The sequence below is a fragment of the Macaca fascicularis genome, chromosome 4, assembly GCF_037993035.2.
Source record: "Macaca fascicularis isolate 582-1 chromosome 4, T2T-MFA8v1.1".
NCBI classification, from domain to species: domain Eukaryota; kingdom Metazoa; phylum Chordata; class Mammalia; order Primates; family Cercopithecidae; genus Macaca; species Macaca fascicularis.
The window spans coordinates 5,177,323-5,192,621 of record NC_088378.1 but is presented as its reverse complement, the minus strand read 5'-3'; the positions used below and the strand labels follow the sequence as shown (position 1 = coordinate 5,192,621).

General features: G+C 43.8%; 2 protein-coding genes across 4 annotated transcripts in view; both read right to left on the bottom strand.

Annotated features, from left to right (window-relative positions):
- PDE10A (phosphodiesterase 10A) overlaps positions 1 to 15,299 on the bottom strand; it is a 676,118-nt gene that overhangs the window by 613,871 nt on the left and 46,948 nt on the right. The window lies entirely within an intron of this gene.
- LOC102128285 (putative transcriptional regulator encoded by LINC00473) lies at positions 13,103 to 14,648 on the bottom strand. The gene has a single exon (XM_074036773.1). The coding sequence runs from the start codon at positions 14,525 to 14,527 to the stop codon at positions 13,826 to 13,828; it is 702 nt and encodes a 233-aa protein (XP_073892874.1). The 5' UTR covers positions 14,528 to 14,648; the 3' UTR covers positions 13,103 to 13,825.

The window sequence follows — 15,299 nt, the reverse complement described above, 5'->3', positions numbered from 1 at the left end:
CAGTTAATTTGGAAACCCTAGCTGTTAGATTGGACACACCCTATGTTCACACTCTCCCTGTGTGTCCCTACACTGGATGACAGGAAGAGAAAAACAAGCCAGGCTTCCAGCCACTGGCAATTAGAGCACAGCATCCAACCCGAGAAAAATCAGACTTTCCACCCAATCCCACCCAATGCTCAGCATCAAAGACGTGTCAGACAGGCTGGGCTCTGCTATCCTTGGATGACTTCACGGGTCACTGCAAAGATCTTTAAGCCTCAGAGCTACTGAAGGTAATTCTGTTTTATAATGAAGATGTACTTTACATCAAAAAGGATTTCGTTTTCTAATGGAAATATGTTGCATTTCTATAGATTTTGCAGTCACATGTAAAAAACTTGGGTGGGGTGGGAGAGGGGTTGCTTGGAGTTTACTAACTATAGAAACAAACATGAAAGCATATTAAGATTCATTAAAAAGCACATGCTATGTTATCACTTATAAGTGGGAGTGGAACAATGAATATACCTGGACACAGGGAGGGTAACATCACACACTGAGGCCTGTCGGGGGGTGGGGGCTAGGGGAGGGATAGCATTAGGAGAAATACCTAAGGTAGATGACAGGTTGATGGGTGCAGCAAACCACCATGGCCTATGTAACAAACCTGCACGTCCTGCACATGTACCCCAGAACATAAAGTATAATTTTAAAAAAGCATATGCTAGCCCTTAAACTACCTGGAATTCATCCTGAGAAAATAATGAAGTATGCCTATGAGGATTTAGCCATAAGGATATTAGTTACAACGCTGTTAGAAACAGCCTAAAAGCCAACAACAGATTGGTTAAATTATTTGCAGTTATATATCAGAATGATCATATAGAACTGTTTTATTAATATGGAAAGATAATCACAATAATGTAAGATTTTTAAAAGGCAATTTTTTAACAACTGAACATTATTTATGGAAATAATATAAAGGTGTAAATTACTATGCAGAAAGTTCAAAGAATATACACAAAGGTATTTTATGTGTTGGTCTGTGGGTAGAATTGGGGAAGTCTTGTATTTTCTCTGCTTATATGTCTGTATTTTCTCATTTTTCTTTCATGAATATTATTAACATGAGAATGACATATGTGTGTGTGTATGTATATCTATATACGTATATATATCTATATATGTATGTATATGTGTATGTATATCTATATACGTATATAGATATATAGTTTTTTGTTTGTTTTTGAGACAGAGGAGTCTTGCTCTGTTGGTCAGGCTGGAGTGCAGTGGCGCCATCTTGGCTCACTGCAACCTCCACCTCTTGGGTTCAAGTAATTCTCCTGCCGAAGCCCCCCAAGTATCTGGGACTACAGGTGTGCACCACAATACCTAGCTACTTTTCATATTTTTAGTAGAGATGGGGTTTCACCATATTGGCCAGGCTGGTCTCGAACTCCTAACCTTAAGTGATCTTCCCACCCTGGCCTCCCAAAGTGATGGGATTACAGGCGTGAGCCACCACTCCTGGGCGAGAATGATATATATGTTATATATGTTATACATATGTTAAATTATATTATTTTATATATAATTTCATATGTACTATTTATATGTAATTAAACACATTTAATATTTATATGTTATATTTATATATAATTATATATACACTATGTATACACTATATGCATTTAAAGTAAGTATGTTAAAGCCCTAGCTTCATCACACTCAGAAGTAGGTAAAAAGGGGGAAAACATGGGTCCTGCATGGGCATCCTCAAAGGTACCTGTTTAGGGGTCTTCACTGGAGCTGGCGATGAGACCTTAAAGTTACCCTGCATTAGACTCATTCTTATTTGCACTGTGAGCAGATTGACCAGAGAATGAGAATAAAGGGGATTCATGAAACCCACATGGGGCTGAGGGAAGAGTCAGTCCTATGTGGTTTCCACACAACCTGCTGGACCCACTCCAGGATCCCAGGGAGCCCTCAGATCAGCAAGTGCTCAGACGCCCACTGTTTAACCACCAGCCATGGGGTGTGAGCTGCTCAGCCCCTCACACTCGACTTGAGCTGGTCCTCCACCCTTGCTATTCATCTGGACCGAAAAAATAGCATGTTCTCAAATGCCATGGTGGAGCAAAAGGGGTACATTTCCTGAAAAGTATCCACTCTACAGGAAATAAAAGGCAAAGCTGTCTTCATATTTGAAACCTGGTGGTGCCAACATCCTGGCTGCTGATGACCGACATCTGGAGCACCTCTGACCCCCTCACATCCCCTCTCAACCCAGTGCACATCACTTAGTGCCTCCTTCTGAGTGCTGGGACCTATGGTGGGCTCTAGGAGCTCAGAGAAGAATGCATTTTTTTCTCAAGAAGCAATTGCTCAGGCCCGACTCCACTGTGTGTCCCCAAAATGTATTCAGGGAAATGAATGAGAATGAGATAGGATCCTTTGATTGAGAAGTTTCCAGTGCAGTCTTGCTGGAATGAGATGAAGAACTAAACCGTGCTGCACGTTAGAGCCATACGGGTTTCCTTTCCATCTGAGCTCTTCCCCCAGAAGCTGTGTGTCCTTGGGCAAGTGAATCAGCCTCTTGGAGCTTCTGACCCCTCATCTCTAAAATGAGACCTCCTGCACAGCAGGTTGTTTGGAGGACAAAACTCATGGCCAGGCACACAATAGCATTCAACAAGAAGTGAATTCAGTCCACAGCCTCACATGCGGGGGGCATTCAGTAAACTGTGAATGACGTGGTTGGTACAGAAAACAAAAGAACTAAAACAAGATGCTTGTAAATCACGCAGGAGTCCTCGAGTGCCGGTCAGATTTGATGATGGTGTGGGGAGTGGCTGGACACGGGCAAGGATCGAACATAGGGTTGTGCTTTTTCTTTACTCAGATGTGTTTGTTTGTTTCTGAGAAAGGCAGAGGGGATACCTAGGCAGGGAATATTATTTCTCTTGCCCTGGCATTCTGGACTCATTCCGTACATGAGCCAGAATGATACAACATTGCTCTGAAGGCCGTCAGAAACATTACGACCACTCAGGTTGGGCCAGGCTGCCCACGGGACCCCGAGTGACCACTGTGTGGGGCTGGATGTATCCCATGCCCCAGCTAGCAGCCCCCTGCATGCAGGGCCTTCAGTGCCACTGGAAAATCATGAAGTCGAAAGCATATTTTCTTAGAAGGATCCATTCCTACCAGATTTGGATAAACACAGCCAACTTCACGCACAGGAAAATCTGACCCAGCCCATGGCATGGGCACTGCAGTTGCCCGTCACCTAGCACCAGGCTGGGTCACCCAGGTGGGAAGAGAGTGCTCCCTAAAGACCAGGCATATGTCACTCCAGGCGTGAGGATGGCAAGTGGGAAGAGAGTGCTCCCTAATGACCAGGCAGCATCACTCCCAGCGTGAGGGTGGCAGGTGGGAAGAGAGTGCTCCCTAATGACCAGGCACACTTCACTCCAGGCGTGAGAGCAGCAGGTAGGAAGAGAGTGCTCCCTAATGACCAGGCAGCATCACTCCAAGCGTGAAGGCGGCAAGTGGGAAGAGAGTGCTCCCTAATGACCAGGCAGCATCACTCCAGGCGTGAGGGTGGCAGGTGGGAAGAGAGTGCTCCCTAATGACCAGGCAGCATCACTCCAAGCGTGAGGGCGGCAAGTGGGAAGAGAGTGCTCCCTAATGACCAGGCAGCATCACTCCAGGCGTGACAGCAGCAGGTGGGAAGAGAGTGCTCCCTAATGACCAGGCACACTTCACTCCAGGCATGAGAGCAGCAGGTGGGGAGGTTCACAGATCCCTGAGCCACTGATGAATGAAGAAAATGGTTTCTTCTCCATGTTCACGAGGAAGCCTAGAGAGTTATGAGGAGGAAGAGCCCTTTCACCTCCATGGAGCTGCCAAGGATGCCAGCAGGGATCTTCATGAAGAAAAGAAATTAGGGACAAGTGGCCCAAGAGAAGAGAGAGGGTGTGGGTGGCCACCCAGCAGACAGGAAGGAAACACTTGAATTTCCTTCCTCTGCGTGCGTTCTTTGGGTCTATGGACGTGACCAACTGGATCAGAGAAGAAAACAGAGAAATAAGGAAAGAAAATTAACAATGTGTTGTTTCCCTGCTAAGTTCCCAGTCCACAGAGTCGCCTCGAGTTTCACAAGTCATAATTTTTCCTTAAGTTTCGTTTTCTTCACAAGATACTCAAGGTCTGCCTTTGTCAATATTCCAATAAGCCCACGCCCTGCACGCCTTGCCCAAAGGCCGCTGGTGAAAACGCTGGCTGTGCACGGAAGCAAGTGGCAGAAAGAAACAGATTCCTATTCATTCATAAAGCAACTTACTTGCATTCAGAACACTGCAAGTGAAAAATCCTGAGCACTTTAATTGCCCATGTTAACGAGGGCCGAGGCTGTGAGGGCTGGAGCTACGGGGAAGGCTCCCGGCTCACTGACACACAGGAAGCATCACCATGGCTCTTTGCAGGATCAGGAACTGGCATTTCAGCCTGGCGCAGCCCGGAACGTGGGAAGCCACTGTGGTGCTGATGAAACTGAGGGAACCACAGGCAGAACCCGCCAGCCCCGTGAAATACGGTGAGACAGCACGGAGCATTGGCGATGTCTGTTAGGAACCCTCCGGTGCCCCTGTACCTCTGCAATATCAGATGGGGACCTCGCTCATTTCAAATATGACTTGATTGTGGAAAATGATTGGTCCATCTCCTCTTCCATCCACTTTTCCACGGTGGTCTCCTTCCATCCTTCAGGCCTCTGCCCAAGTGCAACCACCTCGTGCGTCTTTCTTGCCAGCCCAGCTATGGAGGCAGCTCTGACCGGCACTCATGAGCACCTTGCTCCGTCCCTTGGCTGCTCTCATTATTATTTGACATCCTGTCTATTCATGTGCCTCCTCAGTGTCTGTTTGCAAGAATAGATACCATGTCTGTCTACAATAGTAACTGGCATATAATAGGTGTTCAACACCTATTTATTGAAAGACGAAAAGGAATAAAGTAGCCATGGGCTGCACTAGAGTAAACAGACCCTGGTGTTGGTGCTTGTTTGCACACTTGTCCTATGCTCACACTTCATTCCACAAAGGATTCGAGGCAGAACTGATTCTGTGATTTGCCATAAAATTGTATTGAGTGCCTATTATTTGCAGATGTGAACATGAAAGAAGGTGGGGAATAGCGAAGGTGTTTAAGGTGTCGAAGTGCTTTTCTATGGGCAGCATGAGTTCCCTGCAGCCTTCCAGAGTCGCCGCTGACATTTGTATTCCTTGTCTCACACCTCTGGGAGAAGGCAAGGGTCTAGGTGGAAGAGGTCATACATGAAACGGCTGTATTGTAAAGAAACAAAATAAAATAGACAAAGACCCAACTCTCCTAGGGGCTGTCTCCCCAGCAGTCACTTCTCCTTTCCAAGCGTGGCTGTGATCCAGCGTGTGGGGCCCTTCTCCTACATCCAGAGGAAAAAGCTCCAGGAGGTTGTTGAGAAGCAGGAATGAGAGAGAACAGAGGTTGGGCTGGACCACCAGGAGGCCACCCCCTCTGGCTCTCATCAATGACATGTGGTAGATGACAGGAAGGTCAGAGTCCCCTCACGAGACAGAGGAGTGGAGGCACAGCACAGCTGTGGCAAGTGCAGGTGAACAGTCAGAAAAGCAGAAACCATGAGGCTAGTGCCGGTCACGGGAAATGCAGCCCCACACAGGGAACAATATACCGCCCTCTGAAGGGGTCCTCGAAGCATGACTCAGCCCAAGAAGTCCAGATCTTCCTGCCCTCTGTCTTTGGTGGAGACTCATGAGAAATACCAGCCTAGGAATGGCACCGGCATCAAGCCTTAAGGTTAATAAGGCTTTTTAACTTGGTTACATTTTTTATCTGTGTTCTTAAAAGTTGGAACAGAATAGTGTGAACAGCCAAAGTTTTTGACGTGTGAGAGCTAGTTTTTTTTTTTTTTCAAGATGAAGTTTTGCTCTCATTGCCCAGGCTGGAGTGCAATGGTGCAATCACGGCTCACTGCAACCTCCGCCTCCTGAGTTCAAGTCATTCTCCTGTCTCAGCCTCCCAAGTAGCTGGGATTACAGGCACGTGCCACCATGCCTAGCTAATTTTTGTATTTTTAGTAGAGACAGGGTTTCACCATGTTGGTCAGGCTGGTCTCGAACCCCTGACCTCAAGTGATCCACCTGCCTCAGCCTGCCAAAGTTCTGAGATTACAGGCATAAGCCACCGCACCCAACCTAATTTTTGTATTTTTAGTAGAGACGGTGTTTCACCATGTTGGTCAGGCTGGTCTCAAACTCCTGACCTCAGGTGATCTGCCCGCATCAGCTTCCCAAAGGGCTGAGATTACAGGCGTGAGCCACCGCGCCCAGCCTGAGCTGAACTTTTTGAGGGAGAACTGGTTTTGAGTTTCCAGGGGGCTTAGTCTTTAAAGACTCAGGACATTGGTGCCAGAGCAGGTGGATGGCAGGTTGCCCCGCTCCAGGTATTCCCTTCTGCAACCCCTCCAGGGAGACCAGGCAGAGTTTACCCAGGGCTGGGGAAGAGGCAGGACCAAAGAGGAGGGAGAGAGCCAGGCAGCAGTGGGCTCCTGAGAGAGGCCTCTACCTTGGGCTGATTCCTGGTCTGGGGAGGCTACCGGAGATGACAAACCCCTCCCCAGGTTTGTGGATCTGAGGACATTAGGAATCTTCCCTGGGGAGCAGTCAGGAAGCAGCAAGTCTTGCGGTAAAGTCCCCTCTACCTGTGTGGCTGGACAGCAGAAACAGCAAAAATGGCTTTTCAGTGTGTCTAGACATGAGAAGACCCAAATCAGTCCCTGTGTTGTCAGTGGGCACCAGGCAAGGAGGAGAAGATGAAACATCACAGTTTCCAGAGAGGGAAGAGAATTGGCTGAGAAAAGTTTGACGGACCCACAGGAGAGAGAAACTAAACCCTACTTCTCTTTTTAAGCACCTTGCCTGGTAACTAGCATGGCACATATCCATTCATTAATAAATTTGGATATTACCAGGGAATTCTAGTTTTTCTCATTCTAGACTTGTGGAGGACAAAGGAACTCAAACCAGTCAATCTTTTATATTATGACCTAAAAAAATATATGCCCATTTCTAAGGAAAAAATGAAAAAAAGCATTACTTCTTATTATTACATACATTTATACAAATTCACATGGGAAGCAGAGACCTGAAAATTCATTTTCAAATATACATAATGAAAGGCACACCCCCGAGGAAACTCTCCCTGGTTAAAGAATTGTCAGCAGAATGCTTCTGGATTTTTACAGCCCAAATTTCATAGAATATATAGAGATCTTTTGGTACAGGATTTTTAGGCTAGCATTTGTATAGGAAATAAATTTATACAGAACAAAAATGTAACACAACATTCCAGAATAAGGAAACATAAAGGGAGACATCACAGGCTACCTTCCAATTATAGCCAGGAGCAGGTCAGAACCAAAACAGCTGCTTTGAGGGGTACCTTGAGGCCAACCACAGGCACAGCACAGCAAGAGGGGTTTGTGAACATAAATTTTGAGACAAAAGCACAGCTCCAGTTTGCAATTTTTCATTTTTAAACATCAATTCCCTCTTTTCTTTTTCTAGACGGAGTCTCACTGTGATGCCCAGGCTGGAGTGTAGTGGTGCCATCTCAGCTCACTGCAACCACCACTTTCCAGGTTCAAGCAATTCTCCTGCCTCAGCCTCTCGAGTAGCTGGGATTACAGGCATGCACCACCACATCTGGCTGATCTTTCTAATCTTTTTTTTTTTTTTTTTTTTTTTTTTTTTGTATTTTTAGTGGAGACAGAGTTTTATGGGTTTTACCATGTTGGCCAGCCTGGTCTTGAGTTCCTGACCTCAAGAGATCCGCCCACTTTGGCCTCCCAAAGTGCTGGGATTACAGGTGTGAGCCACCACGCCTGGCCTCAATCACCTCTTTTGAAGATTTGTCATCACCTTACTCCTCAGAGACATTTAGCTACACCAAAATGGCAAAGATAGAATAGTCATTGCCTTGAGTTTGAATCTGATATTTTGACTGAAATTTTGACTTAGTCCTTCAACTTGTCTACACCACCATTAATTTTCAAACTAGTGACAAAAAAAAAAAAAAAACCTCTGGATTCATCTTTCTCTATAATCTTTATTTTCCTCAGCCCCATTAAAAAATTAATTTTGCATTTATTATATCTTGCTTTACTGCAGGCACCTCTAAACTACCATAAACAAGTGGTCACTGAAACAAAGACTTCACTGAAAGCAAAGAAAGCATACTCTATCCAGTGTCCTGCTTTCCCAGATACTTATCCAGCTCTTAGGATGGCAAAATTTTCATCTATGGCTTTTGTTCCACCCCACCACTCTCCGCAATGCCATGGATGGGCTCCCAATGTGGTTTAGTGTTCAAAATCAGAAAGTAGAATAAAACAAGACTGCTACTACTACCAATATATTGCTTTTAGATAGAAATGTAAGTTTGAGAAATATTTTCATACAAATTGTCACATTTAGTCTCAAATTTAGTGTCAACTGTCAACTGTAAGGTCAGCAGGAATGGCACTATCATTTCCATTATTAATGTGAAGAACACGTATCCAAGGGTGTGAAAAAATAGCAAATTTGGGGCTCAAGAAGATTCCTGTGTGTTAGGCACTGCTTCCATGAAATTACAAAGAATGTAGTTATCAGACATAGTTCCTTCCCTCAAGAAGTTCACGATCTAGTGCTGGGTGTAGATTTGTAAACCAGCAAGTGTAACACAGCATGGAAAGGGCCCACCACATACACAGGAGGTTGCATAGGAAAAGGCACAACAAACTCTACCAGCAAGAGAGAGCTGTGGGAAACCTTATAAAGGAGGCCATCTTTGGATTCTTTGAAGAATGAGAAGACTCTAAATAGTGTAAGAAAGAAAAGCAGAAATAGGAGGAAGTTCTTCCAAGGAAGAAAATGTGTGTGCAAAGGCACAGAGATAATCAAAGAACTGGAAGTCTATGCACAGGAGACAGCACTAGATGACAAAGGGCACTGAGGACTTTGACTTTGTCTTATAGCAAGTGGTAAGCCACTAAAGGATTTAACCAGGGAAAAGATGAGATCAAATTTGAATTCAAAAACATTTTGAAAGTAGAGAGGAGGATATATTTCTAAGGAAGAGGGAGATCGTGGGCAAAATCCCAGGCAAGAAATGATTCTGGACTAAAATTAAGGCAAAGATAGCAGGAATGGAGGAGATGGGATATGTCTGAGAGACATTTCACTGGGAGAACAAAAGTAGGGTTCATGTGCTGGAAAACTTAATTCCCAATGCAACAATGTTGAGAGGCAGAATCTTTAAGAGGTGATTAAGTCATGAGGGCTCTACTCTTATGAATGGATTAATGCCATTATACCAGGAGTGTATTCGTGATTTTGGAAGGGGGTCCTGAGAAAAAGGATGAATTTGGCCCCCTTGTTGTCTCTTTTGTGCTCTTGCTATGTGATGCCTTCCACCATGGGATGACACAGCAAGAAGGTGCTCACAAGATATATCCCCTTGCTTTTGGACTTCCCAGCCTCCAGAACTGTGAGCCAAATAATTTCTATTGCTGATAAATTACCAAGTCTATGATATTTTGTTACAGCAGCACAAAACAAATTAAGACCATTGTCTTTTGGATACAGGTGATGCACATAAGGAAGAATTCCGGATGGATTCCAGATTTTGAACTCATCAAAGTTGGATGATGGTAATAACTTTAACAATGAGGGAAAGAAGCAGATGGGTAAGGGAGTGGGGAAGAACGGGAATCAGAAAGAGGAGGTAACATGTTCGGTTTTGAGCAGTCCTTATACACTGAGCCTTTGATGTATTCATGCAGAACTGGTGACATTTGAGCTGGAGATATGAAATCCATTTTACTGATGCCAGAGGGAGGAACGTGATGAACCATGGAGAGAATGTTGAGTAAGCGGTAACAGATAGGAAAGGATGTGGATATCACCCTCATTTAAGATTGGCAGAAAAAAGCAACATAATGAATGCAGAGAGGGAGAAAGAGAACAGGAGAAAGTGCTGTCAAGGAATCCAAGAAATATTTTTGAGAAGAAAGAAGAAAGAACAGACGGTCATGAGGGTCAAATGCTACACCCATGTGTCAGCCAGATCTGGCACCAGAAGAGCTGTGTCCCTGCCACTGGCTGTGTCCATTGTGTGGTGGAGGGAGCTGCCAGGCAGGGTGGTAGGACTGGGAATGAATGCAAACCGTGGAAGATGAGGAGAATTTTGCCTGTGAAAAGAAAGGAGAGAGAGGTGATTGCAACCCAGGAAGATGGTGCTTCTTAAATTTTAATGTAGGAGCAAGATTTGACCATGTTGGCAAATGAAGGGCAGCCAACGATGTTGGAGAATGAGTAGAGACTTACTGGGGAGCCTCACTGTTCCCCCAATATTCTCTCTTTTTAACCCAATAGTGTGAATCATCGCCACTCTTCTAAGGTATCTTCCATCAGTCCTTTCATCGTTGAACTGAGAAAGGGCATTTGTGCTTTGGAAGGAATGTGCAGGTAGAATAAGACCTTTGCTGTGAGGATGGTTTGCTTAGGGTTAAATGCAGCTTATACTGTTGGGAACTTGTTTGTACAAATTTTGGAAGACCATTTGCTTGCACTGAGACAAAGTTCTTCCTCTATATGGTTCAGGGGTGACCATGACAATTTTTTGCCCCATTAAGAGGCAGTTCTGCCTGCATCCTATGTAGCATCCCAGAGGTCTTAGACACCCCTTGAGGGCTGGAGGAAAGCCAAACCCTGCAACACAGTGGGCTAGGCTAGCAAGTTCCACGTGCCATTGCCGCTTGTCTAATCCTGAATATGGAAGGGTTCAGGTGGCACCTACTGGAAACTTAATAAAACTTTTGTTTACTTTTTTCCCCCAAAGTACAAGACAAGAAGACATTAGCCAGCATGCAGACTTTAACTATCTTCTTCTATTTAGCTTCTATTAATTCTCAGAGTAACTTTTCTCCTAAGTCAGTGAATGGTGAGATTTTCACATTCTCTTAAAACAACTTTGCATTAGAATTCAGTCTCGTATTGCATCCAAAATAAACTTACATATTTAAAAAAGCAAACTGTTCTTAATAGAACCTTTCTTATTTTTATATCACTGAATATTTTTACAACTTATAACAGAAATATGTATTGAAAGAGTTGGTGCATGTCTTGACATCTTTATAGGCTAGACAGTGCTTAGTACATAGTAGGACTGAATAAATATTTGTTGAATGAATGAAGAGTAAACAGAATAAATTAACAGTGAACATTTTGGCCACTATAGAAGAACAGGCTGGGAAAGAGCTATTGTCAGTTTCACAAAACCTGTCAAGAGCAGCAAATCACAATTAAACACAAAACACACACAAACACACACACACACACTATCCAGTTCTATAAACAGGAGACAATTAAGGACCTACACAGTGACCTTCTAATAAATGCTAACCAAACTAGTCTTGTTCATTTCAGAGATTCTTACCTGTCAAAGCCTAAATTCAGGGCTCTACAAACCACTTCCTCCTGTATGAAGCCTGATAATAAATGTTAAAAAAAAATCCAGACATCAGCACAGACTCCACACCACAGGAGGGTCCTCTGTCAATCTCTCCCACTTCCTCTCCTCTACAAAGACCTCAGAAGTCAAAAGCTGGACTGTCAATATCGAAAGTCTAAATATATTGCATTTTACCCTCCCTAACAAGCCAAGCATCTTTGCAAACAGAGCAATGAGCTTTGGCATTCTCGAAGCACAACTGTGAACACAGCAGTAACTCAAGGTAAAACAACCTTGTGAAACAGGTCACCAACAGAGCAGCTTGTGGGCAAGCAGAGCGGCTCTGTCACCTGAAGCAAACACTGCTTCACAAAGCCGTAGCGTGGAGTCCATTGACAACTGTGAGCATCTCCTAATAAGTTGTGTACATAACTAGAATAAAGGCAACATCCACTCATATATCTTGCTGTTTTCATTAAAATGGCTATTTTGTTTATAGCTTATCCATGTCATACATGCAATTTTTAAATGAAATCATGCAATAAAACAAGAATTTGGCTGGAATGTTGCTAATCTTGGATGAGTTTCAGCTGAGGGTGCCAAGGGCCTCTGTGCTCCCTGGACAACCGGGCCCTTATCCTTGGAATACGAGTCAGGTCCCCATGTGAACCCCAGAAAACCCACCCAGGGCTTCCTTCAGTGAAGGGGCCCTGACTGATGTCTTCTGAAACACTGGGCCCCGGGCACTTGTCAAGTACTTAACTCAAGAAATAGATTTAAAGAAGTCCTGTAGTGTTCAGAGTCCAGTGAGCAACAACATCAAAAATAAAACAAAAATAAACAAAACCACACACACACACACACAGACACACACACACACTCTACATATAACCAGGTTGATGACCTGCGTATGTGTGTGGCAGGGCAGCTTAAATGAAATTGGAGTTAATAAAATTCTATTTGGAGGCTAGAAATAAAATTCTATTTGGAGAAATAAAATCTTTAGTAAATTGGACATATGTGCAACATTATTTATTGCAGCACTGTTTATAGCATCAAAAAACTGGAAGTAACATAAGTGCCCATCAATAGGAGATAAAATGAATAAAATGTGGTGTGGCTACACCTCTAAACCACAGAATATTATGCAGCCAGCACAAAGAATTAATTAGAATATACCAGTTGACTTAGTAAGATTTCTAGGAAGTGCTATTGATTAAACCAAGATACAGGAAATATATATGATATCCTTCTTTTTGTAAGACCAACCATAACCCAAAAGCTACATATACACACATGTTAACAAGTATCCCTTTCTCTACAAAACCTCTTGTTCTTCAGTTCAGATAGCAAGTTCAGATGGTGAAATTGTATAGGGCAAGGGGCACCTACATGTGTGCAAGTCTATGTAGATGTATTTATATTTGTAAATCAGTAAGCAGTATTATGCAATCCCACATTTTTACATTTTTAAAATGTTTGCATAGACACATATAATAAATTTCTAAATACAATTTGATAAAGGAAGAAATGAAACCCGTGAACTGCTTTAAATTTTTTGGACTTTTTAATTTTATTATTTTTAAATTTTGCTTCAATAGTTTAATTTTATTTCAATGGTTTTTGGTTACATGGATAAGTTCTTTAGTGATGATTTTTCAGATTTTGATGCACTTGTCATCCCGCTTTAAATGAATATGACTTGGGTTCTTCTGGTATTTTTATTCCTGTAAAATAAACAGTGTCTGTACATCATTAATTAGAAAAGTGTTCGACACAGGGTATGGATTGCATTGTCCTCAGAAAACCTGTCAGAAGGAGGTGCAGGTAAGGAAATGATGTGCCTGGAGGTGCAGTCACTTTTTTAAGTTTACACAACTCCTAACCTGCAGGACTGGATTTGTAACCTGAGGTTGCCTGACTCCAAAACCCTTTGGGCTACTCACAGGAGCCTCCCACAGTCCTTGTTTTTGTCTCTGCCTTAAGACCTCCGTGAAGAATCCCGCAGAACCAAGCACCAGCAATGAAATTCTTTGCAGCTGATCACTTTGATTTCTCCAATTACCACCCACCCCAAGTTCTTGGGCAGCAGAATAGGTCATAGGACTCTCAGCTCTCAACATTCCCACATCTGTGTGATGGGGGCAATGGGTAAACCTTACACCGTGACAATGACTAAGCCTTTAAATTGGAGCGTCCCCAAAACTGAGCACATGAGCCTTGCTTGCTTTATTATTCCAGAATTTTTTTACTAGGTGTCTGCTTTGCATTCAGAATAAAGATTCTTTCAGCAATCTGTTGTAGTGCCTTTAGTACATTTCCAGGCTATAGCACCTAGACTCAAATTCGTATTAAACTGGATCTTTACAGACAGGGTTGGCCCAAATAAACTTGGAAAAAGGAGCACTGTGTTAAAACACATGCGGTGGAAACTAATCAAGGGCACGTACAGACGTGGGTAGCTACTTGCCAACAACCAGGCCAAGGATAAAGTAGTATCAAGGAAAATCAACCAAGACTGTTTCATATTAGAAGGTGGAACCGCCTGGAAACAACATGCCCTCTCGAAAAGTTCCCGCCATGCTCTGGCTCTGTTTTTCATGGTGATCCATCTCCCGGCACAGCCTGGCGTTCTGCGGGCTCCGCTTCTGTTCACACTGGCAGCGTTGGTGCACGTGGGAGTGCAATCACGGTGCTCACGTCCGCATTTCCTCGGCTGCCTGGAGCCCACAGAGCACTCCTTTCTGGGGGTGCTTCTTCTTTCCTTGGAGAGTTCCGTCCTGTGCCTCCCTATGAATTCTCTCCAGGGCGCCTGCCTGAGCCTTCCAACCTCAGCTGACAGTCCCATTTTTAAAAGGTCTTGAATAAAGTGAAATGTGATTAGTTGTGGGAAATGAACCAATGATATGCACAATTCAGCAGCCTTTATCACTGATGAAATCCAGAAATAAAGGTAATTTTCTCCAACTTTTGGTGCTATAGTAGCCATGTTTCTATGAAAAACACTGGTAGAACTTAACTTGTTTCATCTCCACAGTGACTTTAGAAGAAACATAATCCACCATCAACTTCAGGACTGCTGACCACACACTTCAACACTTCTTGGTGTAGAGCTCGGTAGGGGAGGCAATACAGAGAGAGTAGAGCTCAGACTCTGAAATCTCTCCGGGATTTGTGCCCACATCTCACACTCGGTACTCTGAAGTTAGGCAAGTTACTGATACTTCTAGGTTCCATTTCCTTGAACAAATGGGGTACAGTAACATTTACACACCCCATAGGGTTGTTGAAAGGATTAAACGAGATGATACCAGTAAAACACTTAGAACGATGGTTGGCAGATGGGAGCGCTTAGTAATTTATTAATACTATATCCGAAGGAAAAACATTGACTTGGGCCTTTCTGAAATCAATAAAAATGTGTTTCTATGGATGTTAAGGCCTTGTCTTCAAGAGGCGGAGAGACTCCCTCCATGAGCTCTCTGTCTAAACCAGACAGACTCCAGCCATTTGAAAATACTCCCTGCCTCTTGGCCTTCCCACAGAGCCCACCTGACATCATTTGGATATTTGTCCCCACCCAAATCTCATGTTGAATTTTAATCTGCAATGTTGGAGGTGGGACCTCGTGGGGGATGTTGGGATCACGAAGGTGGATCCCTCATGGCTTGGTGCTGTCTTCCTGATAGAGTTCTCACGAGATCTGGTCATTTAAAAGTGTGTAGCACCTCCCTCCCCCACTCTCTCTTGCTCCTGCTTTT

Coding starts and splice junctions, on each gene's coding strand:
- LOC102128285 (XM_074036773.1), bottom strand. CDS start 14,527: ATGGCTACTATAGCACCAAAAGTTGGAGAAAATTACCTTTATTTCTGG.